At 52.8% G+C, this 25475-nt stretch overlaps 32 protein-coding genes across 32 annotated transcripts; 15 read left to right on the forward strand and 17 right to left on the reverse strand.

The window, feature by feature from the left end:
- Window positions 1-220: 220 nt before the first annotated feature.
- On the forward strand, window positions 221-1690 carry OGAPHI_000929 (uncharacterized protein; the record flags this gene model as incomplete). Its single annotated transcript, XM_046209078.1, has 1 exon — window positions 221-1690. One exon carries the CDS (start codon window positions 221-223, stop codon window positions 1688-1690), a length of 1470 nt encoding a protein of 489 aa, XP_046063839.1.
- On the reverse strand, window positions 239-2274 carry OGAPHI_000930 (uncharacterized protein; the record flags this gene model as incomplete). The annotated part of the gene is made up of 2 exons (XM_046209079.1): window positions 239-1199; window positions 1766-2274. The coding sequence occupies 2 exons, from the start codon at window positions 2272-2274 to the stop codon at window positions 239-241; spliced, it is 1470 nt and encodes a 489-aa protein (XP_046063840.1).
- OGAPHI_000931 (uncharacterized protein) lies at window positions 1967-2287 on the forward strand (the record flags this gene model as incomplete). Its single annotated transcript, XM_046209080.1, has 1 exon — window positions 1967-2287. The coding sequence occupies one exon, from the start codon at window positions 1967-1969 to the stop codon at window positions 2285-2287; it is 321 nt and encodes a 106-aa protein (XP_046063841.1).
- Window positions 2288-2547: 260 nt separating this feature from the next.
- On the forward strand, window positions 2548-5946 carry OGAPHI_000932 (uncharacterized protein; the record flags this gene model as incomplete). The annotated part of the gene is made up of 4 exons (XM_046209081.1): window positions 2548-3108; window positions 3427-4766; window positions 5247-5613; window positions 5695-5946. 4 exons carry the CDS (start codon window positions 2548-2550, stop codon window positions 5944-5946), a joined length of 2520 nt encoding a protein of 839 aa, XP_046063842.1.
- OGAPHI_000933 (uncharacterized protein) lies at window positions 2722-4440 on the reverse strand (the record flags this gene model as incomplete). The annotated part of the gene is made up of 3 exons (XM_046209082.1): window positions 2722-3200; window positions 3348-3654; window positions 4252-4440. 3 exons carry the CDS (start codon window positions 4438-4440, stop codon window positions 2722-2724), a joined length of 975 nt encoding a protein of 324 aa, XP_046063843.1.
- OGAPHI_000934 (uncharacterized protein) lies at window positions 4812-5930 on the reverse strand (the record flags this gene model as incomplete). Its single annotated transcript, XM_046209083.1, has 1 exon — window positions 4812-5930. The coding sequence occupies one exon, from the start codon at window positions 5928-5930 to the stop codon at window positions 4812-4814; it is 1119 nt and encodes a 372-aa protein (XP_046063844.1).
- A 143-nt stretch (window positions 5947-6089) lies between the features above and the next one.
- OGAPHI_000935 (uncharacterized protein) lies at window positions 6090-7736 on the forward strand (the record flags this gene model as incomplete). The annotated part of the gene is made up of 1 exon (XM_046209084.1): window positions 6090-7736. The coding sequence occupies one exon, from the start codon at window positions 6090-6092 to the stop codon at window positions 7734-7736; it is 1647 nt and encodes a 548-aa protein (XP_046063845.1).
- On the reverse strand, window positions 7310-7570 carry OGAPHI_000936 (uncharacterized protein; the record flags this gene model as incomplete). The annotated part of the gene is made up of 1 exon (XM_046209085.1): window positions 7310-7570. The coding sequence occupies one exon, from the start codon at window positions 7568-7570 to the stop codon at window positions 7310-7312; it is 261 nt and encodes an 86-aa protein (XP_046063846.1).
- A 63-nt stretch (window positions 7737-7799) lies between the features above and the next one.
- OGAPHI_000937 (uncharacterized protein) lies at window positions 7800-8582 on the forward strand (the record flags this gene model as incomplete). The annotated part of the gene is made up of 1 exon (XM_046209086.1): window positions 7800-8582. The coding sequence occupies one exon, from the start codon at window positions 7800-7802 to the stop codon at window positions 8580-8582; it is 783 nt and encodes a 260-aa protein (XP_046063847.1).
- A 108-nt stretch (window positions 8583-8690) lies between these two features.
- Window positions 8691-9647, reverse strand: OGAPHI_000938 (uncharacterized protein; the record flags this gene model as incomplete). The annotated part of the gene is made up of 1 exon (XM_046209088.1): window positions 8691-9647. The coding sequence occupies one exon, from the start codon at window positions 9645-9647 to the stop codon at window positions 8691-8693; it is 957 nt and encodes a 318-aa protein (XP_046063848.1).
- OGAPHI_000939 (uncharacterized protein) lies at window positions 8718-9650 on the forward strand (the record flags this gene model as incomplete). Its single annotated transcript, XM_046209089.1, has 1 exon — window positions 8718-9650. The coding sequence occupies one exon, from the start codon at window positions 8718-8720 to the stop codon at window positions 9648-9650; it is 933 nt and encodes a 310-aa protein (XP_046063849.1).
- A 78-nt stretch (window positions 9651-9728) lies between these two features.
- Window positions 9729-10379, reverse strand: OGAPHI_000940 (uncharacterized protein; the record flags this gene model as incomplete). The annotated part of the gene is made up of 1 exon (XM_046209090.1): window positions 9729-10379. One exon carries the CDS (start codon window positions 10377-10379, stop codon window positions 9729-9731), a length of 651 nt encoding a protein of 216 aa, XP_046063850.1.
- Window positions 10380-11083: 704 nt separating this feature from the next.
- Window positions 11084-12112, forward strand: OGAPHI_000941 (uncharacterized protein; the record flags this gene model as incomplete). The annotated part of the gene is made up of 1 exon (XM_046209091.1): window positions 11084-12112. The coding sequence occupies one exon, from the start codon at window positions 11084-11086 to the stop codon at window positions 12110-12112; it is 1029 nt and encodes a 342-aa protein (XP_046063851.1).
- On the reverse strand, window positions 11248-11619 carry OGAPHI_000942 (uncharacterized protein; the record flags this gene model as incomplete). The annotated part of the gene is made up of 1 exon (XM_046209092.1): window positions 11248-11619. The coding sequence occupies one exon, from the start codon at window positions 11617-11619 to the stop codon at window positions 11248-11250; it is 372 nt and encodes a 123-aa protein (XP_046063852.1).
- Window positions 12113-12163: 51 nt separating the features above from the next.
- Window positions 12164-12589, reverse strand: OGAPHI_000943 (uncharacterized protein; the record flags this gene model as incomplete). The annotated part of the gene is made up of 1 exon (XM_046209093.1): window positions 12164-12589. One exon carries the CDS (start codon window positions 12587-12589, stop codon window positions 12164-12166), a length of 426 nt encoding a protein of 141 aa, XP_046063853.1.
- A 116-nt stretch (window positions 12590-12705) lies between these two features.
- Window positions 12706-13311, reverse strand: OGAPHI_000944 (uncharacterized protein; the record flags this gene model as incomplete). Its single annotated transcript, XM_046209094.1, has 1 exon — window positions 12706-13311. One exon carries the CDS (start codon window positions 13309-13311, stop codon window positions 12706-12708), a length of 606 nt encoding a protein of 201 aa, XP_046063854.1.
- Window positions 13312-13580: 269 nt separating this feature from the next.
- OGAPHI_000945 (uncharacterized protein) lies at window positions 13581-14684 on the forward strand (the record flags this gene model as incomplete). The annotated part of the gene is made up of 1 exon (XM_046209095.1): window positions 13581-14684. One exon carries the CDS (start codon window positions 13581-13583, stop codon window positions 14682-14684), a length of 1104 nt encoding a protein of 367 aa, XP_046063855.1.
- A 9-nt stretch (window positions 14685-14693) lies between these two features.
- OGAPHI_000946 (uncharacterized protein) lies at window positions 14694-15206 on the reverse strand (the record flags this gene model as incomplete). Its single annotated transcript, XM_046209096.1, has 1 exon — window positions 14694-15206. The coding sequence occupies one exon, from the start codon at window positions 15204-15206 to the stop codon at window positions 14694-14696; it is 513 nt and encodes a 170-aa protein (XP_046063856.1).
- A 35-nt stretch (window positions 15207-15241) lies between these two features.
- OGAPHI_000947 (uncharacterized protein) lies at window positions 15242-16237 on the reverse strand (the record flags this gene model as incomplete). Its single annotated transcript, XM_046209097.1, has 1 exon — window positions 15242-16237. One exon carries the CDS (start codon window positions 16235-16237, stop codon window positions 15242-15244), a length of 996 nt encoding a protein of 331 aa, XP_046063857.1.
- Window positions 15681-15995, forward strand: OGAPHI_000948 (uncharacterized protein; the record flags this gene model as incomplete). The annotated part of the gene is made up of 1 exon (XM_046209099.1): window positions 15681-15995. The coding sequence occupies one exon, from the start codon at window positions 15681-15683 to the stop codon at window positions 15993-15995; it is 315 nt and encodes a 104-aa protein (XP_046063858.1).
- A 272-nt stretch (window positions 16238-16509) lies between the features above and the next one.
- Window positions 16510-17415, forward strand: OGAPHI_000949 (uncharacterized protein; the record flags this gene model as incomplete). The annotated part of the gene is made up of 1 exon (XM_046209100.1): window positions 16510-17415. One exon carries the CDS (start codon window positions 16510-16512, stop codon window positions 17413-17415), a length of 906 nt encoding a protein of 301 aa, XP_046063859.1.
- Window positions 16867-18527, reverse strand: OGAPHI_000950 (uncharacterized protein; the record flags this gene model as incomplete). Its single annotated transcript, XM_046209101.1, has 2 exons — window positions 16867-17184; window positions 17433-18527. The coding sequence occupies 2 exons, from the start codon at window positions 18525-18527 to the stop codon at window positions 16867-16869; spliced, it is 1413 nt and encodes a 470-aa protein (XP_046063860.1).
- Window positions 18286-18618, forward strand: OGAPHI_000951 (uncharacterized protein; the record flags this gene model as incomplete). Its single annotated transcript, XM_046209102.1, has 1 exon — window positions 18286-18618. The coding sequence occupies one exon, from the start codon at window positions 18286-18288 to the stop codon at window positions 18616-18618; it is 333 nt and encodes a 110-aa protein (XP_046063861.1).
- A 200-nt stretch (window positions 18619-18818) lies between these two features.
- Window positions 18819-19769, reverse strand: OGAPHI_000952 (uncharacterized protein; the record flags this gene model as incomplete). The annotated part of the gene is made up of 1 exon (XM_046209103.1): window positions 18819-19769. One exon carries the CDS (start codon window positions 19767-19769, stop codon window positions 18819-18821), a length of 951 nt encoding a protein of 316 aa, XP_046063862.1.
- On the forward strand, window positions 18985-19760 carry OGAPHI_000953 (uncharacterized protein; the record flags this gene model as incomplete). Its single annotated transcript, XM_046209104.1, has 2 exons — window positions 18985-19106; window positions 19211-19760. 2 exons carry the CDS (start codon window positions 18985-18987, stop codon window positions 19758-19760), a joined length of 672 nt encoding a protein of 223 aa, XP_046063863.1.
- Window positions 19770-19897: 128 nt separating the features above from the next.
- Window positions 19898-20548, forward strand: OGAPHI_000954 (uncharacterized protein; the record flags this gene model as incomplete). The annotated part of the gene is made up of 1 exon (XM_046209105.1): window positions 19898-20548. One exon carries the CDS (start codon window positions 19898-19900, stop codon window positions 20546-20548), a length of 651 nt encoding a protein of 216 aa, XP_046063864.1.
- Window positions 20549-20574: 26 nt separating this feature from the next.
- Window positions 20575-21375, reverse strand: OGAPHI_000955 (uncharacterized protein; the record flags this gene model as incomplete). Its single annotated transcript, XM_046209106.1, has 1 exon — window positions 20575-21375. The coding sequence occupies one exon, from the start codon at window positions 21373-21375 to the stop codon at window positions 20575-20577; it is 801 nt and encodes a 266-aa protein (XP_046063865.1).
- Window positions 21376-21460: 85 nt separating this feature from the next.
- On the forward strand, window positions 21461-22420 carry OGAPHI_000956 (uncharacterized protein; the record flags this gene model as incomplete). The annotated part of the gene is made up of 1 exon (XM_046209107.1): window positions 21461-22420. One exon carries the CDS (start codon window positions 21461-21463, stop codon window positions 22418-22420), a length of 960 nt encoding a protein of 319 aa, XP_046063866.1.
- Window positions 21605-22284, reverse strand: OGAPHI_000957 (uncharacterized protein; the record flags this gene model as incomplete). The annotated part of the gene is made up of 2 exons (XM_046209108.1): window positions 21605-22097; window positions 22250-22284. 2 exons carry the CDS (start codon window positions 22282-22284, stop codon window positions 21605-21607), a joined length of 528 nt encoding a protein of 175 aa, XP_046063867.1.
- Window positions 22421-22518: 98 nt separating the features above from the next.
- OGAPHI_000958 (uncharacterized protein) lies at window positions 22519-25338 on the forward strand (the record flags this gene model as incomplete). The annotated part of the gene is made up of 1 exon (XM_046209110.1): window positions 22519-25338. One exon carries the CDS (start codon window positions 22519-22521, stop codon window positions 25336-25338), a length of 2820 nt encoding a protein of 939 aa, XP_046063868.1.
- Window positions 22980-23375, reverse strand: OGAPHI_000959 (uncharacterized protein; the record flags this gene model as incomplete). The annotated part of the gene is made up of 1 exon (XM_046209111.1): window positions 22980-23375. The coding sequence occupies one exon, from the start codon at window positions 23373-23375 to the stop codon at window positions 22980-22982; it is 396 nt and encodes a 131-aa protein (XP_046063869.1).
- Window positions 23427-24836, reverse strand: OGAPHI_000960 (uncharacterized protein; the record flags this gene model as incomplete). Its single annotated transcript, XM_046209112.1, has 2 exons — window positions 23427-23958; window positions 24619-24836. 2 exons carry the CDS (start codon window positions 24834-24836, stop codon window positions 23427-23429), a joined length of 750 nt encoding a protein of 249 aa, XP_046063870.1.
- Window positions 25339-25475: the final 137 nt, after the last annotated feature.

Raw genomic sequence — 25475 nt, forward strand, 5'->3', positions numbered from 1 at the left:
TTGTATCTTATCTCTGGAGATTGGAGAATGCCTATGCACATGGACGACCAACTTGCCCTATTTGGCAAAAATTTGCACTCGTCTCAGGCCTCCTATTAGCGGTTAGCTCGAAATTTCTTGGCGATTAGATAAGGAAGTTCCGAGTTTGACAGGTTTTCTAGGGTCTTCGCGTAAATGACATATATATCGCCTTTACTGCATCGTTTCCGCTCATTATAGAATGGGAGGATACGCAAACTCAGGGCTCGCCTCTGCCGAGCTGTTGATGGCCGCCAAGCGCGACTCGCTCGACAACCTCGCCAGCGAAACGTCCACCTTCGTCGCCGCAGACATGGGCTACGTGATGTTCTGTACCGTGGGAGTCATGATCCTGACCCCGGCCATTGGCCTTTTCTATGGAGGAATGCTCAAGAAGAAGAACATCATCCAGATGCTGTTCCAGTCGTACATGGTCACGTGCACCATCACGATCCAGTGGTTTTTGTTTGGCTACTCGTTGGCCGTTTCGGTGTCTCCATCGCACGTTTGCGGCAACTTCACGCTTGGTGCGCTTGCCAAGCTGGGCGCCGGCCCGTTTATTGAAGGCGGAACCATTCCGTCCATCATCTACTTCACCTTCTCGGCGTTTTTCCCAATTGCAACCGTGCAGATTTTCGTCGGAGCCATTGCTGAGCGTGCACGCATTGTGCCGTCGCTGGTGGTTGGCTTCATCTGGTGCACGGTGTGCTACTGTCCGTTCGCATACGCCACATGGGCCGGCAACGGCTGGCTGTACAACCTGGGCGCATTGGACTTTGCTGGCGGAGGACCGGTGCACATTGCTTCCGGTGTTGCTTCTCTGGCCTTTTCGCTGTTTGTGGGCAAGAGAAAGTACTGGAAAGACCCAACCACGAACAACGACTACAAGCCTCAGAACGTGATCGCCACGTTTATCGGTGTGTCTGTGATCTGGTGCACGTGGCTGTGCTTCAACTCGGGAACGCTGCTGGCAGTCAACACGAGAACCGGCTACATCATGGCCAACACGCAGATCGCCGCCTCGGTGGCCAGTTTCACCTTCACCGTCGTGGACTACCTCATGGAGGGCCGTTGGAGTCTGGTGGCCGCGTGCGAGGGTGCTGTTGTCGGGCTGGTGAACATCACCCCTAGTTGCGGCTTTTACACCCCCTACTGGGCGTTCATCACCTCCATCTTTGTGTCTGCGTGCTGTCGTCTGTTGTACAACGTGAACGAGTGGATCGGCATCGACGACACCACGCGGTCGTTCGTGGTGCACGGCATTGGTGGAATCCTCGGATCAATGTGTCTGGGAGTGTTTGCTTCGCCATACATTGCTGGACTGGACGGAGTCACCGAGATCGACGGCGGCTGGATCTACCACAACTGGAACCAGATGGGCTACCAGTTTGCTGGGTGGGTCAGCACGTCGGTGTGGTCGTTTGTGGCCACCTACGCGATCTGTTTCATTGTCGACAAGATCCCCGGTTGCAAGCTCAAGGGAATCGAGGAGGCCGAGGAAATGGGCATGGACTTCTACGAGATGGCCGAGCAGGACGGTGTTTTCGAGTACACGGGCAGAAAGAACTCGGGCGTGTCTTTTGGCGAACACAACGTGATCGAAGGCACAGGCACCTCGAGCGAAATCCACGAGGGTAAAGTGCAACACCACGTTAAGAGCGAAGAGGTTTAAGTATCATATAGTGAAGCTAATCAAACTGTACCTAAGTGCTAAACAGGGACACTGCGAATATCCACGGTGACGTACGGGTTCTCCGGGTTGCAAATGACGTCCAGGTCAAGCGTCCAGCGTCTGTGGAACTTGTCTGCTTCCTCGCCGTAGCCGTGGTCCGAGTAGTCGTGCAGGTGGAAGAGCACCTTGCCGTCGGGCATGTGCTCCACCACGGCTTTATCGAAGTGGTAGTCGACGCCGCTGTAGTGGTTGATTTCCGTGAGCAGGTGTCGTTTTATGTGGTGGTTCAGGTGTCTCACAAACTTTTTGGAGCGTGAGTTCATGGTTGGCTTGATCTGCTCCAAATTGTTGTGGATCGAGCTCAGAATAAAAGGCGGAAGATACCGAAGCTCCAGACGAAAATTGTCGTACTCATTGTCCCAGGTTTCGTGGGCCAAATCCTGCTCAAAGGCCAGCAGGTCGTCAAAAGTCTTGACCGGTGTCTCCTCAGGGCCCTCGACAGAACCTCTTCTTGACGAGGGCGGAGACAGGTGTTCCAGATGGGAAGGGGCTGTTTCGATAATCTTTGAGTGTTTCTTGGTCATGGTGGCTGGTTAGGCCCGGTTCCTGCCCCAGATCATTTATACTGGAAATATTCAGCCAATTCCGATGTGGTTGCGCCTAAACCTGGCCGTGACCCTGGAGTCATTGCTATCGCGTGCCAAATGAAGGGGGGTTTCCCCACACTCTCCCAACAACGAAATTCCACTTGCAACCCCCCATCTTTGTTCCTTGCCTATTGTGTCCATCCCCGGATCTGTTATGCCTCCCCCACGCACGCAATAATTTTATTGCTTATTTTTTTGCGTCCGCTGCTCATGTCCTCCATACGCAGCAAATTATCCCTCACACTCAGCTATGCGGTGCTTCTTGCAGGCGGGTTTGCGCTCAACGTGGTGTTCCACATCCAATTGCCGCCAGATCTGGCAAAGGGCGGCCACATCCAGTTTTTGACCAACCTTGCTATGATCGTGACCCTTTTCTACTTCTCGCTAAATGCGGTCCACCAGCTGTTTGAGATCTCGTCCCTCGCGTACGCGCGCCAGTTCATCAACTCCATGGCCATTTCCGTCGAATTTATCGTCTCTTTCGTCTACTGGGGGCTCCGGCTCGTTAGTAGAGACCTGATCCTCAAGGGCCCCGGTGTCCCACTGTGGCTGGACCTGTTGATCCACGCCATGCCGTTCGCATCGCTGCTCACAGACTATTTCTTCTTCATGGACCCCTGGACGGTCTCGAAAAAAGAGGCCCTGGTCACAACGTTTCTGCTGGCCAACGGGTACTGGTTCCTTCTGGACAGAGTGGTTCCCGCCGAGGGCCGGTTCCCGTACCCGTTCCTCGACGTGGACAACTTCCACCGGGCCATCATCTTCTCCGTCGTGGCCTTCCTGGCCTTTTCCGCCTTCTGTCTGCTCAAACAGATCAGACAGCCAAACGCAAACACCCCCCAGGCTCTCAAAAAGAAGGTCACCTGAGTATACAGTTTAGATTTATAGAGATGGGCCGCATATTATCCACCCACTCCCCTTATATAACTTTTTCCCTTCCCCCCACAAGTAGCTACCCCTATTGTCAAATAATAATCGGGCTGGAGATTTTTTTTATCAATGTTCCCTACTTATCTTGTTTTCGGCCTGCTGTCCAGCAGCGCCTGGGCACTCAGCTGGAGCCTCCCGCAGCTCCCGTTGTTTTCCCAGCCCCCTCTGGACGCCAAGTTCCTGGCCCTGATAGACAACCCTGCCAACGTCCAGTCGGAATCCACTCACTACTCTTCTCTCCATCCCGACAACTGGCCCATCGACCTGTCCCAGTACCACGACCAGTACGTCGTCAGAGTGCACGCAGACACAAAACAGCAGCTGGACGGCCTTCTGCTTGCCGCACACGAGCAAAACGTGTCTATTTGGGAGTCTTCTCGCACCAAACTGTTTATTGACTTGTTGGTTTCCAGGGACTCTGGCTCGCAGTATTTGCAAACAATACAAACAAGATTGCCCGGCAGCTCGCTGGACTTGTCGCTGGTGGTTCACGACCTCCCACAGGCGGTGTTTGAGACATTCCCGGCCGCAGACGACCTGGACGAAGAACAGGATAATGACATTACTGTACAGACGGAACTGTTCTTCAAACGCTATAGAGACCTCAACACAATTTATCAATGGTTTGACCTGCTTGTCGACACGTACCCGGACTTACTGACAGTGGAGTGGATTGGCCAGACTTTCGAAGGAAGAGACATCAAGGCTCTTAGACTGACTGCACATAAAGACAACCCGTCCGTGACAGAGCCTTTGAAGACCCTGGTCATCACAAGCGGCATCCACGCAAGAGAATGGATCAGTGTGTCCACGTCGTGCTACATTTTGTTCAAGCTGCTGCAGGACTTTGATAGCGGCAAGAAGAAGGCCAAGAAGTTTCTGAACAACATGGACTTTTTGTTCCTGCCTGTGATGAACCCGGACGGGTACGAGCACACGTGGTCGTCTGACCGTCTGTGGCGCAAAAACAAACAGGAGACGTACAACGCTGCGTGTTTTGGGATCGACATCGACCACTCGTTCAACTTCCACTTCACCAGGAGCGACGAGTCGCCGTGCGGCGAGGACTATCCTGGCGAGGGAGCGTTTGAGAGTCTCGAAAGCAACGCCTGGGACAATTACCTGAACCAGACCAAACACGATCACCCAATCTACGGGTACATCGACCTCCATTCGTACGCAGAGGAGATTTTGTATCCGTACGCGTTCACCTGCTCCGAGACCCCGCGCGACGAGGAGAACCTGATTGAGCTCGCTTACGGACTGAGCCAGTCGATCAGACTGTCCACGGGCAAATCGTACACTGTTCTGTCGGCGTGCGAAGATAAAGGGTCCGACCTGCTACCGTCCATGGGGGCCGGGTCTGCACTGGATTACATGTATCACAACAAGGCCTACTGGGCGTTTGTGCTCAAGCTAAGAGACACAGGCAGTCACGGCTTTTTGCTCCCGCCAAAATACATCGTCCCAGTGGGGAAGGAGATCTACTCGTCCATCAAGTATTTTTCCTCGTTTGTGACTCAGAAATAAATAGACTATCTAAATCAATCTTTGCGCTGTTTGACCATCGACGTGATGAGCTGGTACGCGACCTCGGCTGCGTTGGTGGCAGTGATTTCTGCGTGGTCGAACTGCGGAGACACCTCCACGATGTCTGCCCCCACAAGGTTCACGTTGACGTTTCTGAGCAGGTATATCAGCTCTCTTGGTAGCAGGCCACCTGACTCTATGGTGCCTGTGCCGGGAGCAAAGCCCGGGTCCAGACAGTCGATGTCCACCGACAGATACGTTGGGTAGTCCTTGGGGATTCTGGAGTTGATTGTGTCGATGATCTTGTTGAGACCAGACACCCCGTTGATCCAGACATCGTCTGCGCTGAATCTTGCCCAGCCCTGGTCGTCATCGTCCTGGTAATCCTCCCAGTCTGTTCCGCTGATTCTTGTGCGCAGGCCAACGTGGACGTTGTAGTTGTCGCTGAGAAGCTCTTCGTCGTGGGCCATCCAGAGCATCGAGCCGTGCGTGAACTTAGACTGGTCGCTCGACCAGAACGAAGGGTATTTGGACGGCAGCCAGGTGTCGAGATGGGCGTCGAAGTGGATAACTGCCACCTTTCCGTACACCTTGTGGAGGGCCCGCAGGTGGGGGAGCAAAATGGAGTGGTCCCCACCCAGAGCCACGAGTTTGGGTGGTCCTGTGCCGTCGACTGCGTTCTTGCGTCTGAGCAGCAGTTCCTCAAACGCCTGCGTCATCTGGTCGAGCGCAAGCTTGTTGTCCATCGGAGACACCGGGATGTCGCCGCAGTCCAGCACCTTGGCCCAGTTCTGGTACGGGTTGATGCCTGCCCTGGTATTGAAAGCTCTCTTGGAGTTCTGTCTCTGGGAGCCTGTGCGGATCGCCCGAGGCCCGAACCGGGCGCCACTGCGATAGGTGGTTGCCGTGTCGAACGGGACGCCAATGACGCCGATGTCAAAGTCCTCGTCCGGGTTGAGCAGACACCTGGTGTGGTTTAGGTGGGCGAACGTCTGGACCCCGGTGAAGGGCCACTCTTCACCCCACAGCTGGTCCAAGGTGGGCTCCGAGTTGGAGACGAACCTCAGCGGGTCCTGGAACGAGGATGCGGAGGCAATGGCCGCAATGGCAGAAAGAGCGACAGAAAGTTTCATTACCAAGATGGTTTGACTCCGGATAATTTTTCGCGGCTCATTTTAGCGGCTTATCGATAACCATTACCAGTTACCCTGCTGGACCCCGGACTTTATGAAAATTAGTCTTGCTGTACAAAAAAAAAAAAAAAGCTCAGGGATTATTTGTTAAATAAACCAATGCGAAAGGCAGAGGGTATGCGACAGAAAAGTCGCGGGGGGTGCATCACGTGCAAGAAGAGCAAGATCAAGTGCGACGAGGCCAAGCCGAAATGCTCGGTGTGCACTAACCGCGGCATCGAGTGTGGGGGGTACATCAAGATCTTCAAGTTTAAGGAGGTCAAGTCGACTGTTGGGAAGCGAGGGAAAAAGATAAATTTGGCCGAACGCGAGGACGTGCTGGCTCCGCAGCTGGAAGACGGCACGCTGACGCAGCAGTTCAACAAGGCCGCGCAGTCGATCACCGGCAGAACGTACAAACAGCTCGCTCTGGAGCAACACCTGGCGAAAAGGGGCAAGAACCCGATGCTGGCCACGGAGCTGGACGGGCTGTTGCGTCGGTTCCGCGTGGACTCGTTTGAGAAGCTCGCAATGAACTCAGAACGGTACTTCCAGGTGCGGGACTTTATGTTCAGTTCCACCTACTCTCCGTTCGACCAGACCCAATTTGTGCTTAACACGTTCGACACGGCCACAGGAAACGTTCTGTGCGTCTACGAGTCGCAGGGACTGAACCCGTGGAAAACGCAGTTTCTCCCGCTCATCAAAGAGTATCCGATCCTAGTCGACCTGATCGGCATGATTGTGTGCCGGCATCTGTGTGCCAAGCACCCGGAGCTGAATGCCACCGGCTTTGACTACAAAGTGCGCGCGTGTCTTCAGCTGTCGCAGGGCATCAAGGACAAGAAGCTGTCCAACGACATCTGCCTGGCCAGCTGTTTCCTGCTGTCGCTGGACGAGCTGTGGGACGCCAAGCCGCACCTCGACCTCTCGCACCTGTCGGTTCTGTCTTACTTTGTGAACCGGCGGCTTTCCAGCCCGAACCAAGATCCGCGGTTCAACTTCATCATCAGCGCGTGGCAGTACATGCGTGTGATCTCGCGCGCCACGTTCCTGAACCCCAACCTCGCGTTCAACACCTCGGACCCGAACATGCTGCTCTGCGACGGGCTCGAGATGGACCACATCCTCGGCATGTGCCAGGAGCTGTTCGGGCTCCTTGACAAGGTCATGGATCTCCTTTACCAGGTGAAAGACCTTCCGGAATCCGTATACCCCGGGACTGTTGTCAAGCAGGCGGAAGCGTTGCAGCAACGGCTCATCAACTGGACCCCTCCACCGGCTGATCTGAGCTCCTGGTCCGACAAAGAGATCCACGACCAGATGCAGGCAGCCGAGGCTCATAGACACTCTAGCTTGCTGCTGCTGCAGAAGGTGTTCCCGCAAATCAAGCCCCATATGAGACCCACTAAGCTGGCGTCCATCATCAAAAGCCACATCTCTAGCATCAAAATAACGTCCGGGTCTGTTGTGCCCATCATGGTGTTCCCCCTGTTCATCTCGTCGTGCGAGGCGTTTGCGTTCGAGGATCGCGCCTGGTACAAGATGATGTGGCGCGCCGTGTTTGAGGCAACGTGCTCGTCCAACTTCCTGCCGGTCATGGACGTGGTCGAGGAGGTGTGGCGCCGCAAAGACGAACTACTAATACATTACAAGTCCCAGAACCTCCTGTTGGAGTTCGATGATCACTTAATCGGCGGGTTCAAGAGCTACGCCAACTGGCATCAGATCATTCAGGACTGGAAAATCGACCTTTTTGTCGGGTAAGGATGTTTTCCTTTTTATATAAATTCCTCTGTTTTTAGCTACTAAAAATCTTGTCGACTGTCGATGGACGATAGAATAGACACTTTGACAGAGCAGATCTCCGGGCTGGAGCACGATGTGGAAAACGAACAATTTTGGGACCGTGTAGGCGCCGTGCTTGACGACGTATTTGCCCAGCAGAAGGCTCTAGTGATTCAGCGACTGCGACAGGAGCTGAAACAGCGGACGGCCGAGTGCAGGTCCCGTCTGGACGGGATCGGACAGCAGCAGCTACGGATCAAAGAGATGTTGTCTTTGGGGCAGGTGCTGGAGACGGAAAATACAATTGAATCCAAGGTCCAGGAACTGCGCCGGCTGAAACTGCAGCTGGGACGGCTGCAGAGAGAGTACAAGCCGGAACTGAAGCCTGGGCGGGCGAAAATTACATCCCGAGCAGGCCGGGCAGCGGAAATCCCAGACAGCGTGCGAAATTACCGGCTGCCACGGGGTCCCCGTCAAAATAAAAGCTTGAGTGTTCGGCAGCTGTACGAGGCGTGGTTTGTGGGAAACGCAAGCACCCCAGACAAGATGCCGATCCGGACGCTGTTGCAGCAGTACCCGCAATGGAGCTCTACAGAAACCACCTATTTCAACCGGCTGCAGCGTGTGGCTCGGTTGTTGGAGCTGGTGGCGGGTGAGGAAGGGGACGTGGCTGGTGCGGTTGCAAGAGTAGAAGCCTACATGGCAAAAGAAAAGATCCCGGGCATCAACGCATTGTCGGATCAATGTTCGAAACAGAAAGGCGCGCCCGGAATGGCACAGGTGGTGGAGCGGGTTAGGGAAACTAAGGGCTCGGAGTTAAATTGAAAAAAGAAAAAATGTAATCCAATCAAATACCGCGTTTTCTTCAACTTACTTACGTAAAAAAACGGTCCAAATTTTTCTCTTCTTCAATCTTACGTATCTTCTTCTAGATCACTCATAGAACGCATAATATTCAAGATGGCTTCTATCTATCAGACCCCTAACTATTCTGTGACTGACTACGCCAAGTTCGCCCTTGCTGGTGCCATTGGTTGCGGTGTTACCCACGGATCTATGACCCCAATCGATGTTATTAAGACCAGAATTCAACTTGAGCCTACCGTGTACAACACCGGTATGGTTGGTTCGTTGAAGAAGATCGTTGCCAACGAGGGTGCTGGTGCTTTGCTGACCGGTTTGGGCCCAACTGTTTTGGGTTACTCCATGCAGGGTGCCTTCAAATTCGGTGGTTACGAATTGTTCAAGAAAACTTTTATTGACGCTGTCGGATACCAAACCGCCGTCCAATACAAGGACGCCATCTACATTGGTTCTGCTGCTATTGCCGAGTTCTTTGCTGACATTGCTCTGTGTCCATTGGAGGCTACCAGAATCAGATTGGTTTCCCAGCCAACATTTGCCAACGGTTTGGTTGGTGGATTCGCCAGAATTTTGAGAGAGGAGGGCCCAGGCTCTTTCTACAACGGTTTCACCCCAATCTTGTTCAAGCAGATTCCTTACAACATTGCTAAGTTCTTGACTTACGAGAGAGCTTCTGCTGCCATCTACGGTTTCATCCCAACTCCAAAGGAAAAGCTTTCCTCCACTGCTGTTACCGGTATCAACCTTGGTGCCGGTGTCATTGCCGGTTGCGCTGCCGCCATCGTTTCCCAACCAGCCGACACTTTGCTTTCCAAGGTCAACAAGACTAAGAAGGCTCCAGGTCAATCCACCTTGGGTCTCCTTGCTCAACTTGCTGGAGAGCTTGGTGTTAGAGGTTCCTTCGCTGGTCTGCCAACCAGATTGATCATGGTCGGTACCTTGACCTCTTTGCAATTTGCCCTCTACGGTTCTATCAAGGGTGCATTGAACTGCCCTCCAGCCGTCGAGTTGGGTGCCGGTGGACATTAAATAGTTGTAAGATAAGCCGTTTTACATTCAAAACATGTAGTTAGTTAGTTATACAGTGAGATAATTTTTTTCCAGAATTCACTCCACCATCATATCTGTGGCTGGGAACGCAGACTCAGCATCCCCCGCTGGGGCTGGCTCTTCGGAAACGGTTGGTGCAGGCTCCTCGCTAGGGCCCCCCATGTAGCTATTGAGCTCGGCATCCAGCTCCTCCACCGACTTCCGGCTCTGTTTAGGTGCTCTCTCACGGGGCCCCGCTTTCTTTCCCCGTTTAGAAATGGAGATCCGCTGCGACAATGGGATGGCGTTCTCGACACTGATCACCTGCCCCGCTGCCCTGCGCCCGTCGAATCTGTCGATCGCGAACTCGCAGTCGGCAGGGTTGTGGAACCCAATGAACGCGACTCCTGTGGACTCTCCCCTGGTATTGTACTCTATTTTGGTGAACAGCAGGTCCCCCACACTGGAAAACAGTCCTGACAAATCTTTTTCAGTAAGCTCTGGGTGGAGATTCGAGATCCTCAAATATGGACGCCCCCCACTCAGTTCCTCAGCTTCTTTGCTGCGAGGAAGCGGTTGCGGTCTGTGGGGTCTTCTGGGTTTGCCCGGTCTTGCGTTGTGTTTCGAGACGCCGCGCGACGGTCTGCGCGGAGCCCTGTTCTGCGGCTTTCTCGGGCCAGAATCGCCACTGTTAATTATATCGTCCAGCGATTGTTCAAGAAGAGACATGTCAACAAAAGTGCTGAAAAAACTGGCCGAAACAACGCCTATAGGCCTGCACAGCCTTGCACAGCCAGGGAAAAATATATTCCAGGAGGTGGGAGGAAGCCAGGGCCGGAGGCAGCCAGGGGAGGCAGCCAGAGTTGGGAATGCGAAATTTGGTGTTTTGAGTGTTTTCGTGTGCTCTATAAACAAGTGAATTAGTGACGCAACGGCTGGGGGCCTTTCTGAAGTGCCCCACCAACACCGTTTTAGTTTCTGTCGGCTCGCTTGGTGTGTTTGTGACCCCCACACAAGGGATGGATAAAACCGACAAACCAGGGGTGTGCGAAAAAATGACAATTTTCTGGTCAGCACCCATTGCCGTTTCTGGACCGGTTATTGTTCACGCTGACGACGTCCAAGTTTTACTTATCAGCAAATCCGGACACCTGAAACTCCGAAATTGCGCAAAGCAACCTCCCAGGAGCTGTCAACCGGGCCCCTTAACGGCCGCAACCGGCCCAGTGAGTCCACAACCCTCTGTGTTTCCCCGTCTATATAGCCTATTGCCGCCCCGTGGCCTGAAAGGCTACCCACCGGAGCCGGAGATGGAGTGCGCGTGCGGCAGAATTTTTAGGTCATGTACACAGGATTGCAAAATAGTGGGGCACACATAAATAGGCAGCGTAGCCGTCACTTTTTTTTATATTGTTTTCTCAGATCTTTGCAACATGGTGAAAGTGACTGTTTTGGGTGCTGCTGGCGGGATTGGCCAGCCATTGTCTCTTATGTTGAAGCTCAACCCGTATATCTCGGACCTGGCGTTGTACGACGTGGTGAACGTTTATGGAATCGGCACGGACTTGTCCCACATTGATACCGACACCAGGGTGACCTACCATCTGAAGTCGGACGCGGGCGACACGGGGCTGGTGGAGTCATTGAAAGGATCGGACATCGTGGTGATTCCTGCGGGTGTTCCTAGAAAGCCCGGCATGACCAGAGACGATCTGTTCCAGATCAACGCGGGCATCAGCGCAGACATCGCCTCTGCCATCTCCGACACCTGTCCAGATGCCTTTGTTCTTGTGATCACCAACCCGGTCAACTCGATCGTTCCAGTTTTTGCAGAGACGTTTAAAAAAAAGGGCACATTTAATCCTCGCAAGCTGTTTGGAGTCACCACTTTAGATTCGGTCCGGTCCAACTCGTTTATTGCGGAGCTGGCGTCCCACGAGGCCGACCAGGCCCCAACGTCGTATAACATCCGTGTTGTGGGTGGCCACGCGGGCGAGACGATTGTTCCTTTGTACTCTGTGTGTGCTCCGCACGTTTACTTGCTAGAGCCTCCCGAAAAGATGGACGAGCTCGTGCACAAGGTTCAGTACGCGGGAGACTTGGTTGTGAAGGCCAAGAATGGAGGCGGCAGTGCCACGTTGTCCATGGCGTACGCAGGCTACAAGTTTTTGCACGCTGTGCTGGCTTCCTCCACCACAGAGCAAAGCATCATCGAATCCACATACATTTACCTGGACGACTCGATTCCAGGAGCCAAGGAGACCAAGGCGCTCGTCAAGAGCATCTCCGGCGGGGCAAGCCTGGACTACTTTGCTATGCCGGTTGTTCTGAGTAAAGACGGTGTCAAGGAAATCAAAAGCGATATCCTCACTAGAATCAACGACAAGGAAAAAGAGCTGCTTCGTATCTCGTGCAGAAAACTGGCTGGGAATATCAAAACAGGTCTCAACTTTGGACAATAATGATGATTTACTTATTTATTATTCTCATATGATTAGTTCATTCTCCGCTATCTAGATGTAACCGATCTTGTTGGCAATGTCAAGAGCGTCGTAATCAGCAGTGAGTCTGACGTAAGCCTTCTTGGTTCCGTTTGGTCTCACCAAAGTGTTCACCTTCTCAACGTCCACCTCGTACAGGTCCTTGATGGCCTGCTTGATTTGGTATTTGTTGGACTTGAGGTCAACTTGGAAAACCAAGGTGTTACCGTCCTCGACCTTCTTCATGGCGGTCTCGCTGGTGATTGGTTGGACAATCACTTTGTAAGCATCGCTTCTTGGGTAGTGAGGCACAGACTTGGTGTATTTTGGCGATCTGGCAAGCTTCAAGGTCTTTGGAAGTCTGAAGGTGGTGTTGGTTCTCACCTTCAAGGCCTTCGACGAGTTGGAACCTTTAATGGCAGCCTTTTTGGCGGTTTGTGCTTTGGTAGTTGGAGCCATAGTTGTTTAAAGATATTTTTCAGCTAAAATTTTTCAAATACAGAAGGGCATCCAACCCGCAATTTTAGTCACGTGATGGTGGATTCCCAGTTTTATTTTTCATATGTACAAGCAGATCACAACCGTCTTGGAGTTGGGCCCTGGACACCTCCGATCTTGACCGGTGTGAGGTCCGACAGTTTCGACACGCGTTCTCTAATGCCCATTCCTTCTTTTCCAGTCAATGCGTCGAAAAAGGCCAGTCTTCCTTTACCAAACTCTTTCACCACCACTTCAACGTTCACATCTTGTTTGAGGTACTGACGTTCTCTGATGGTACGGAAAAACGCCGACGCCAGCTGGTATCCTGCCTCGTACTCGCCGCGCTGGGCCCCGCGGAAACCCACGGTACCGGTGTTGAGTGTGTAGACTGTTTTTTCTTGCAACGTAAGGTAGTACAACACCTTCTCGTTGAACGAGAGATGCGGGTTCTTCTGTTCAAACGCAGGGTCGTACTCGACCTTGGAGAGTGTCAAGAATGAGTTGTTTTTGCGGAAGAAGCCGTGGAGGACGTATTTGACGAGCTTCAATTTTGTAGGTTTCTTCTTGTTCTGTGCTGGTTTCTGGTTGAGAATGGCGCCCAAAGTGGCGCCCGACTTGGGCTCCTGTCCCAACGCGCTGACTCGCGAAAACGCACGCACCGATCCGAGCCCTGTCCAGGCTCTGTTACAACCTCTAAGCATTGGTGCTAATATTAGGACAAAGAATAATGTTCCAAAATTTTCTGGTGCAGGGGTGGGCCCCCCTCCCTCGCCTGGGTGGTGAATTGCGCGAGAGTGCGTTGTGCGACGTTTGTTTACGGAGATTATCCAGAACAAGACACAACAGGTTTTTATTCCGTGGGCGAATACAGATTTGTGGATCGGTGCGCTGATTGACGCTTGGATTAACCGCCGCTTAAATTCTACACACCTTGTTTGTGCTTGTTCAAAGTTTGAAACCGACCCTCAAGATGACAGCTGAGTATTTGGTGGAGGAAGTGACCAACAACCATACCAACGTGACTAAGCCGATGGTGGTGAAGGACCTGGCCAAGATCGGGGAGGGGGCGTTTGGCACCGTGACCAAGGCGCAATTGCGCAACGCAACGACCTCCGACGACCAGTGGCTGGGTCCCTTTGCCATCAAGAAAGTGCCGGCCCAAACAGAGTACAAATCCAGAGAACTGGAGATCCTGAGACAAACGTCGCACCCGAACGTGGTGTCGCTCAAGTACTTCTTCAACTACCCGAACGCAGAGGACCGCGGCAAGCTGTACCAGCATCTGGTGATGGAATCGCTGCCGTGCACCCTCCAGACAGAAATCAAAAGATACCATACCGCGAACCTGATTCTACACGAGTCCCATATACAGGTCTACTCGTTCCAGATTGCCAGAGGAATGAATTATTTGCATAGTTTTGGAATTTGCCATAGAGATATCAAGCCTTCCAACATTCTGATCGACCCAGATACTTTAGTGCTCAAGATCTGCGACTTTGGCTCGGCCAAGAAACTGGAGTACAACCAGCCGTCTGTGTCCTACATCTGTTCCCGATACTATCGTGCGCCAGAGCTAATTGTGGGATGTGCTCTCTACACGACTCAAATCGATATATGGGGGCTTGGCTGTGTGGTTGCCGAGATGTTTATCGGTAAGCCGGTGTTCCAAGGCCAGGACCCGATGTTGCAACTGAGAGAGATTTCGAAGCTGCTGGGTCCGCCAGACAAGGAGTTCATCTTCGAGTCGAACCCGAGCTACAACGGACCGATGTACTCTCACCGACTGTACACGTCCAAGCTGTCGACGCGGTTCCAAAAGACCTTTTCGCACGCCAGCGCGGTCGCGATCGATCTTTTGGAGAAGGTGCTTGTGTACCGTCCGCAGGACCGTTTGCGGCCGCCTGCGATCTTGGCCCACGAGTTCTTCAAGCCATTGCGGTCGCCAAACTTCCATGCGATCAGCCGCACCACAAACTCCCCTGTCAACGTGCACAACATGCTGTACAACTTCAGCGACTACGAGCTACGCGTGCTTGGTGACACGGTCAAGGAGATTCTTGTTGATGAGTCTTGAGTATTTGCATTACAACGCCAACGAATAATTATAGTCCTCCTCCACGTTCTGGACAACCCACAAAATAATACAGCTCAACGTGATGCTTCCTGTAGCGTAGATGTTCTCCAATGCCATTCCGAGCGTCGGCATCGACGTGTAGCCCTTCACCACGTACTTGAGAATCACAAGCAAGGCACTTCCCGACATTCCCACGGCCAACAGCGTGCAGCCGATAAATAGCACCAGCCGGGCCTGCCATCTGATCGAGCCGCTCCCAAAGCTGTCCGCCGACAGCAGCTGTTTCTTGTCTATCATGTTGACGATCAGAGTGCCCAATGTGCTGCAGATGAACGGGATCCAGTCCACAAAGGTGACGTGCACCACAGAGGCGTTGACTGTTTTCGAGAAGATCGAGGCGTCCACCATCGACCAGAACCCAATCGCATACAGCGCACCAGCCACGTAGATGGCTGCCGACTTGGCCGATTGTGTGTTGGGGAAGCGCAGCAGCGGGAACCGAAACAAGCGTTGCGAGTCCATGTCGAAAACGATAGGGTAAATTATAATGTAATTTTTTAGAACCTTTCCAGTGGCTCATCTATAGTTATGAGTGGCTGCGTTGAGCGCTGTTTGAGCCAATTTGGCAACAGTCTGCTCTTTTCCGCCTCAATCACCCCGTTGAACACCAACGTGCCGTACAACAGCAGTGAGAAGCCCAGCAATTGCAGAGTTTTGAACTGCTCCCAGCCCAGAGCCAGGGACACCAGCCACACCAGCAAGGTGCGCGAGGTGTCGATTGTCGACCTTGATGTCGCGCTCAGCGTGTGTGTAAGCGACACCCCCGAGAAGTTGAACGTCGAGATGCACACCATGATCAGCAGCGAGCTCACCAGCACCGGCCCGTTGGTAAACATCACTTGGAAAGCGTAGCCCATGTCCCAGAAGTCGGCCCGGGTGCGATGGCCCAGCAGATGGCCCGCGCACATCGTTGCAAACGTCACGGCGGCCCCGTACATGCCCTCGTACCCGACAACCTCCAACGGGCTCACCTCCAGCGACGCAAGCGCCTTTTCTTCCACCACAAACTGCAGAGCGTTGAACATGATTCCAACAACAATGATGAACAGGCCAAACAGCATGTCGCCGTTGAACGCGGCGGACGAATCAGACTCTTCCGCAGAGCTCAAAGACCCGCTCAGCCCAACAATGAACACGCCAAACACAACAACAAACAAACTGAGCCACTCGAGCGTCGTGATGGTGCGTTTCAGCCATAGAACAGAAAACAGCCCCACAAACAGAATGATCGAGCCTCTCACCATCTGGTAGATGGAAACAGGTGTGTACAGCAGCCCGACATTGAGCAACGTGGTGGCCGTGAAGTCGAGCACGGCGGGGGTAGCCAGAAACAGCGTCTGTTTGAAAGAGGTGATACGTTTTTTCCCCAGCAACGGGGCAGCTTCCACGGCCGGCGCGTCGCCCTTACGCAATCGCATCACCAGCACAGGCAGCCAGCACAAAATCTCCCCGACAAACATCTGCAACGTCTGCAAAACCGGCTCTTCAAACATAACCTCCCTGCCCGGCTCGTCGCAGTGGGCCACACACTGGATGTCCTGGTACTTGGTAACGATCGAGTTCAAACACCCGCCAACAACCACTCCCGCCACTAGCACCAAAACCTGTCCGTTAGCCGCGCAATTATATTCCACTTACAACAACCTTACTCGTCATACTAGCAAGAAGTTTATATCAATGTTTTAGGCTCACCCAGTTTTGTGGCGGTGCATGGCTTATCGTTGCGGGTTTAAATAAATAATTTAGTATAACCCCTTATTATCCCATGTCTAAACGGAGGTCGTCGTTATCGCAGCTGTCGACGCTGGACGATCTCGAGAAGTTCAAGGTGCATGCCAAGTCTGTCAAGGACAGCTTCAGATGTTTCCAATGCTCCAAACACACCGTTGTCCCCACTGTCTCCAGACGGCGTCGATCGTCCTCGTCTGTGGTGTTTTCGGAGCTGCTTGCCCCATCAGAGCCGTTGCCATTCACAATGAAGATGTCTGTCTCGTCAGAAACCTACCATAAACAGCTCACCTTGCCGTTCACCGCGTCGTGTCTGAAAGATATCACCGATTCGCCGTATTTCGCTGAGGTTAACCTGAATGACTATTATATGAGTCAGGAGAGAAAGTCCCCTTCACGGGGGTCCAAACGCCGGTTCCCAGGGTTCCAAATCCCGCCAAAGGGAACCCTCCAGCTGATCATCTACAACAACGAGAAAAACGTCACCAGTCTGCTGCTGTTCCCGTACGACGTGACGAGTCTCCGCAAAGACCATAAAAAGGTGATCAAGTTCCGCAAAAACAGCACCATCACCTACAACTCCGAGTCCAACCAGGACCTCAAGATCAACGTGCGCAAACTCCACAACGAGCTCGAGTTCAAGGCCATCAACAAACGCGACAGAAAGTTCTACATCTTCGACTCCTTGAAAATTGCCTTTGTGCCGGGCTTTCTATCCGAAAACGCCAAGCTGCCGCTCAGCTCCAGCCTCCCGGACTTCAAGAAACACCAGTACAATCCGAAGATCCCGTTGTTCCCGCAAAACTTCCACACCTCCGTTGAGACGGTGGAATCTGACGAATACCCGGTCGATATGGCCTACTATACCCATAAGTGCAATCTATGCGACAACGACAGCGACGACGACGAATGCGTCCAGTTCCCAACCTTCACATACGCTTAATGATACATACTTTATACGTACAGCTCGCGGAAGAAGTAGTTTCCCGTCAGCAATCGCTTGCAGTCCTGAGCCACACATCTGTTTGGAGCAGAGTACTCTGGGTCGTTCAAGTCCAGCTGCTCCACACTCACCTTGTCCAGGTCCACCTTCTTGCGCTTGCCCTTCGGCTTGTTCTTCTGTTTTGCGTGTCTGTTGATGTTGTTGATACATCTTCCGCAGTAAACATGGCCACACTTGCCAAAAAACACTTTTTTCGACAAATCTTTATCAGCAGTGGTCAAGTCTCTGCCAAACTGCCACGGAGAAATGATTTTGTCCTGAACCACCAGCTTCCGCTTCAGCTCGACGTCCGTGCTTGTGCTAAAATCGGCCGGAATGCCTTCTGCGAGCGGAACACCGCACAAAATACACACCGATGTTTGGTTGGATAATAACCCGTTGCTAAACATCCCGCGCTGATCTTCAGGAATCACAGCCTTGGACGCCTGTGTAGTCTTCATCTTGTTGGCGACGTTCGACCGCGACCGTATTCTGCGGTCCTCCTCGTCCTGCTCCCTGCGTCGAATCTCGTCCATAATGCTGCGCGGTATCTCGTCGTTTTCGCTTTCTGTGATGTAATCGTCGTTCGTGGCTACAGGAACAAAGACCGAGCTGTGCGGGTTGCCAAAGGAAGAAACCCGCGCACGAAGGTCCCGCAAAACTCGCCTCGTCATCGAGCTGTCTGTGTCGTAATTGTTGTCCAAATAATTTGAAAACAAGTGGCCTCGAAGTACGTTCTCAATGAATCCCTGGTTGTGGAAGTGTCCTCTGTGTGTAGCAGCCCTTCTCGGATGACGAGCACGGAATCTCTGGCGCGCGTTCTGTGCTGGCATGAATCTCTGTAATCCTGCGGTCCTAACTGTGTTGTCTGGCTGGAAAACCGGCCCGTTTGGCTGGTACAAGGTAAATCCCGGTCTCTGTGCCCTGGCAAAGGCTCTGCGCTCTGTAGGGGCCAAGGCGTGTTCGCCTGTGATCTCCACGTCTCCATCAGAATGGGTCTCCTCCACATCCGAAGGAATCACGATCGGATCCTCCGGTGGCGTTGTGGACCGGGCCTGTCGCCTTTGTCTCATACGATGGCGATTGGAGGACCCAACTATGAGACTGTCCTCCGAGTCAGATAACAGTTCTATCACCGAATTCCGTCGACTCATCGGTGAATAATAAGCGCGCGCTTCGTTCTCAAGTTGTCAAGGGTATAAAATTGGCGGAACCAAAAAAATTATAAACGGTTTGGTCCTGAAAACACCGATCGATAGATTGTATTACAAAAATTGTAACTCAAACAAACAGGTTATTTTTTTGCTGCACAGCCAGTCTATTTAGAATTGATTTTTCAAACGCACATTATCCTCTATGACCTCTTACAATCCGCTTCTCATGTATCTTCCAACCACAATACAGTGATCTCTCTCGTAAGGCTCCAAAGTAAGTTGCTCCAATGGCTTTATTCTCTCCTCTCTGAGCTTTTGCACCTCTCTAGCGAAAACAGTCTCTGCATCAACAGTAGAATCAATACAGTTGGCCTTGATGGAAATCACCACTCCTCCCTTGTCCTTGAGGAACAGATGCGAGTTGAGAGCAATAATTCTGGCTTGGTCCGGTTGGGCAACGTCGGCAAACACAACGTCGACCATACCAATCAACATTCTGTATTTTTGCGGGTGTCTAGCGTCCTCGATGATAGGAATGACATTAGGTCTCTTCTTGGCCATACCGATCAGCTCTCTTCCTGGTCTGTGCGAAAACTCAACAGCATACACAACACCTTCTGGTCCGACAACGTCAGCAACGTGCGAAACAGAGGTACCGGAAGCTGCTCCCAAATAGAGAACTTTCTTGCCTGGAGCAATGAACAGCTCGTCCAAACCACCCATAATACCAGCAGCAAGCTTCGATCTGAATGGATTCCAAACTCTGTACTCCACCTTGGTTGCTGGGGTGGACTCGTCCTTGGATGGCTCGTCGACGGATATTCTCTTTTCACCGTAAACAGACTCTCCTGCTGCCAAGTTCTTGGTCACAAGCAGATCCTCCTTTCCTCTGGCAATGTAAACTCCGTCGTGTCTGTGTGGTTCGATTATCACCTTGGCGCCGGCACCACCTTTGCCTCCGCGAGCACCGCCTCTTCCTCCACGGGCTCCTCCACGTCCTCCACGAGCTCCACCTCTACCACCACGGGCACCACCACGTCCTCCAAAAGAACCGCCACGTCCGCCAAACGAACCGCCACGGGCTCCTCCTCTGGAAGCCCCTCTGAATCCACCACGACCTCCTCTGCTGCCGCCTCTGCCGCCTCTGTCTGAGAATGCCATAGTTACTTAGTTATAAAGAAATCAAGTTAAAACTTTAGAAAATTTATTTAAAAAATTTTTCAGCTCATGGAGGGTAACTGAAAATGGCAATTGATACGAGCAAAAGCTGCTGGAAAAATATTGTCAACATGTTATCAGATCTAAATAAAAAGTATTTGGACACCCTTGAAAAGCGTCCTTTGGCCACCAAAGCGGTCACGGCGGCTGTTTTGAACGGCCTCAATGAACAGTTGGCATCGCTTTTCGCAGGAGATTCCAAGGAATACACTGTCAAACTCGGCTCCAAATCAATCACTATCTCCCATTCCATCACCAAACGCGTTCCTTTGATGTTTTTGTACGGCTTGTTAATCAACGGGCCTTTTTCCCATTACTCTTACAAGCTACTGCAGAAAGTTTACCGTCCACCGCTGAGCAAGAAACTCAAACTCGCCCAGATCCTCACTTCCATGGCTACCATCACGCCTATCATCTCTGCCCTGATGGTCAGCTACATCTCCCTGATCGCCAACCTCAAACTGGCCAAGGTCAAAGACCTCGAGTCTGCGAAATCCCAGCTCTCTGAGGCTCTGCAAAAAGTCAAGTTGGCGCTCCAGAAGTCGCTGTTCTCGGTGATCCGGTCGTCCTGGATCTCCAGTCCGATCTTCATCCTGGTCGCCCAGAGATTCCTCAAGCCTAACCAGTGGGCCGTGTTTTTCAACTTCTGCTACTTCGTCCTGGGAACCTACAACAACACCCTCATCAAGCGCAAACAGAAAGAACAACGCGATCTTAAATAGTATTCCAAGCAGGTCTTGCCGATAGATTATTCAGTTTCCTCCCCCTCCTCGGTCTCTTCGGCCGCCTTCTTCACCTTTCTCAGCGGGATCACCGACTCAAACACCTCTTTCCAGCTGTCGAACTCGTTTCGTCGAATCAGCATCTCCACAACGTGCGAGGTGGCCAGCACACGCCGGCCACTGATCTTGATGTATTCGTCTATTGGGAGTCTTTTGGTCGGTATGCCGAGCTCGTCCGCCTTTTTCTTACACAGTAGCTTGTGCCGTCCCTTGTCCACAATGCCGCCAACAATGTAGGTCATCCCCGGCTCCAGGGTCTCCAGTATCTCGTCCGTGTCCGCGGTCAGGTACACAGCCTTGGAATAATCTTCAGGAAGCACAGATTCCAAACTTTCGGGCGTGAATTTCATATGTTCGGGCTTCCAGTTGGCGTAATGAGGAAGAACCGTGTCGAAGCGTTCCTTGAGTCGTTTTCCGAACGAAGTCACTGTCAGATCCACCCGATACGGATACTTTTTGTTATCAGCATAGCTCGTCACCAGCTGGTTGCTCGTCGAGACAATCTCCTTGTCAAGCATCATATCGTCAAACGCGCAGTCCACAACAACAGAATACCCACTGTCTTGCTGCACAACCTTGTCTTTCTTTGGTTTGTCTGCGTTCTTGAGCTTTCTGGATTCCTTCACCGCCTTACGCTTCTCCTTGCGTTGGATTCGCATTTTGTCTCTATTAGCGTCCCATCGTAACCGCCGCTGCTCCTTCTTCCAAGCAGACTTGCTCATTCCCTCGGGAATGACCGGCTTGACCCGGTGCTCTGGCTTCTCCATACCAAATCAATTTTTCATCCTCATTATTTTTGGGGCCGATCGACTTGGTCGAAAATTTTTCCATTATTTCATCACTCTGTTGCTCATGGCTCCCCCTCCGAGCCCTATCATCATCGACGCCCAGGCCGTTTCTGGCATCACGGGCTCGATCTCTATCGCATGCTGGATAATTGTGTTTGCCCCGCAGATCTACCAAAATTTCATGCGCTCTAGCGCAGAAGGCCTCTCGCTAATGTTCGTGGTGCTCTGGCTGCTTGGCGATCTGTTCAACGTGGTGGGCGCCATTTTGCAAGGAGTCTTGCCCACGATGATCGTTTTGGCCATCTACTACACCCTGGCCGATGTGGTGCTGCTTTGGCAGTGTCTGGTGTACGGACACGGCAAAGCAGAACATGTCGACCCCATCCACCTTTCCCCGGCCAATCCTCTCTCTGACCACGAACCGCTGCTCGAAAACGTCATCAGCCGCGGTGAGGACGACACCCCAGACACCACAGGCGACGTTGGAAGCTTCAACGACATCGACGGCGTCAACATGAACGTCTCGCCGCAAGAACGTAGCAGAGAGCTGTTCTACAACCTGCTCATGGTTCTGCTTGTGGTGATTGCTGGTTTCGGCGGATGGTTCTTTGGCGGGTCCAAAGGAGACGATGTGCCGCCGCCAAGCGACAAGGACCTTGTTTTCAACCCGCTGGCCCAGATCTTTGGATGGTTCTGTGCTGCTCTGTATCTGGGCTCGCGGATCCCGCAGATCTTGCTCAACTACGAGAGAAAGTCGTGCGAGGGCATCTCGTTCATGTTCTTCCTGTTTGCATGTCTCGGTAACATCACCTACGTTGTTTCCATCCTCAGTGTCAGCACTGGAAGCAGATACCTGTTGGTAAACTCTTCGTGGCTAGCAGGTTCCATGGGCACGCTTGCGCTCGATTTCTGTATCTTTGTGCAGTTCTTCCTCTACAAACACGAGGAGGACCTTCAGGAACTCGACTTCGAGGACGAAACAGCGCCAATTGCTTCGTCCACCAGATCCTACGACGCAGCCTAGGCTACACCTCACACCCCGTACTAAAATAAAATATCACCCATATTTTCCAGACGCGTACATAAAAAAAAAATACTCCAAAGACCTTTAGCAACGATAGCATGTCTAGCATCCGCCCTGAGCTGAAATTCAGCGACGAACGCGATCAGACGTCGTTCTACAGCAAATACTTTAGACTGCCGCCGAAAACTGCGCGCACGTTGCGTGTTGTCGACAAGGGCGACTACTACATTGTTTTGGATGAAGACGCGGAGCTAGTTGCGGATCTGATCTACAAGACGCAATCGGTGGTCAAGACGGCCACTGCGGAAAAGAAAACCGTGCAGTATATCACTCTGTCGCCTGCGGTGTTTGCAAATCTGCTCAAGCTCGTGGTGGTGGACTCTGGCCACAAGCTCGAGATCTACTCCAAGAACTGGGACAACATGCGGACCGCGTCTCCGGGCAATTTATCCGAGATCGAGGAGCTGATCAACACAGCCGACTTGAACGCGGTGTCGATTTTGGCTGCATTGAAGCTCGTCAGCAATTCCGCCGAGGGAAAGCGCATTGGATTGTCGTTTTACGATCCAAACGCAAAGTTTCTGGGTGTCACCGAGTTTCTTGACAACGACCTGTTTTCCAACCTTGAGGCTCTGCTGATCCAGACCGGCGTGAAGGAGTGCCTGGTTCCTGCTTCGGGAACCACCGACACAGACCTCGACAAGGTCAAACAGCTCATTGACAGATGCGACATTGTCGTTTCCGAGTGCAGATCCGCAGACTTTACCGACAAGAACATCGACCAGGACCTCATTCGGCTCACAGGCAACGAGCTGGTGCTTTCCACGAACGAGATATCGTCGCTCAATGTCGGACTCGGCTGCTGCAACGCGATCCTGTCGTATTTGTCGCTGCTGTCAGACTCGTCCAACTTTGGCTCGCTCCAGATCGCAAAGTACGACCTCGAACAGTTCATGAAGCTCGACTATGCCGCCGTGCGTGCAGTCAACCTGTTTCCGCCGCCAAACTACAACAACTCGATGAACAAGACCTCGTCGCTGTTTGGTCTGTTGAACAACTGCAAGTCTGTTGGTGGAACCAGACTGCTGTCGCAGTGGCTCAAGCAGCCGCTCGTGGACGTGGCGGAGATCGAGAACCGCCACGCAATTGTTGGCCACCTAATCGACGACCTGAATCTGCGCGAGTCGCTGCAGTCGCAGTTCCTGAACGAGGTGCCAGACATTGCGCGCCTGGTCAAGCGGCTGGCGTCTCCTCGCGGCACCAAGTCGCTCGACGACGTGATCAGACTGTACCAGCTGTGTGTGAGGCTGCCGGACCTGCTGGACTTCCTGCATATCTCGATGGACTCGCTGTCGGAGTCGGACGAGAACATTAAGCAGCTGTTTGAAAAGACCTGGATCGTTCCCGTCACCGAGTACGCTGGGTCTTTGGCCAAGTTCCAGGAAATGGTCGAGACCACAATCGACCTGGACTCGCTCGACAACGCCTCGTCCGCCCATTCGTCCATGGTGGCCATCAACCCCGAGTTCGACGCCAGTCTGATGGAAATCAACCAGAAAATAGAGCAGGTCAAGTCGGAGATGAAACACATTCACCAGCAGGCATCCGACGACCTGGGCATGGAGCTCGACAAGAAGCTCAAGCTCGAGGTCCATCACGTCCACGGCTGGTGTTTCCGTCTCACCAGAAACGACAGCTCGTGTCTTCGTGGTAACAAATCTTACAGAGAGCTGTCCACCGTCAAGGCCGGTGTCTACTTCACCACGTCTACTCTCAGCGAGCTCAACTCGGAGATCAAGAGTCTCGAGGAACAGTACGCCAGCGGACAGAGCGAGGTCGTCAAGGAGATCGTGTCCATCACCACCACCTACTCGTCAATCTTGCTGAAACTGTCTGTGGAACTAAGCAAGCTCGACGTCTTGGTCTCGTTCGCCCACACCTGCGCGTTTGCTCCTGTTCCGTACACTCGTCCTGCCAAAGTGCACAACCTGGACAGCTCGGAAAGACGCGTTGTTTTGAAAGAAGCTCGGCACCCGTGCTTGGAACAACAGGACGGACTCTCGTTCATCTCGAACGATATCGAGTTCGCCAGAGACTCGGCTGAGTTCCTTGTCATCACGGGACCAAACATGGGTGGAAAGTCCACCTACATCCGTACCATGGGTGTCATTGCACTGATGAACCAGATCGGCTGCTACATTCCTGCTGCCGAAGGAGCAGAGATCTGTATTTTCGACTCTGTGCTTGCGCGTGTCGGGGCGTCGGACTCCCAGCTGAAGGGCGTGTCCACGTTCATGGCCGAGATGCTGGAGATGTCGTCGATCCTGAAGAGCGCGTCGTCCAACTCGCTCATCATCGTGGACGAGCTCGGACGTGGAACGTCCACGTACGACGGGTTTGGGCTGGCCTGGGCCATTTCCGAGCACATCTGCAAGAACGTCCGCGCGTTCACGCTGTTCGCTACCCATTTCTACGAGCTCACTGCGCTGGCAGACCAGTACGAGTGCGTTAGAAATCTACATGTGGTAGCACACACAGACACCACTGCTGAGTCCAAGAATATCACGCTGCTCTACAAGGTGGAGCCAGGAGTGAGCGACCAGTCGTTCGGCGTCAACGTGGCGGAGATCGTCAAGTTCCCGCGGAAAATCATCGAGATGGCCAAACGCAAGGCCAGCGACCTGGACGAAATTAAAAATAGCACCGCCAAGAAGACAAAGTTCGACACTGGCGAGATTCTGCGCGGGAACGAGGTGCTGAAGAAGGCGCTCAAGGCGTGGAAGGCGCGCGTCGAGCAGCGCGGCGGGCTCGAGAAACTGTCCCCGGACGAGGTCGAGCAGGAGCTGCGCGACGTGGTCGAATCCGACTACAAGTCCGAGTTCCAGTCCGGGGTGCTTCGGGAAATGCTCTCGCTCTAACGGTTTTCTTTGTCGTGGTGCACGGGTGTCCTGTAGGGGTGCGGTTGTGTAAAAAGAAACAAAGATAAAGTAGTCACAAAAACAACAAAACAAGGTCAGTGGTTTCCCTGTTTGAGTGCATGACCCTCTGGCGCTAG

This window comes from Ogataea philodendri, assembly GCF_020536065.1.
Source record: "Ogataea philodendri strain CBS6075 chromosome Unknown scaffold4, whole genome shotgun sequence".
In the NCBI taxonomy this organism is placed as follows: Eukaryota; Fungi; Ascomycota; class Pichiomycetes; order Pichiales; family Pichiaceae; genus Ogataea; species Ogataea philodendri.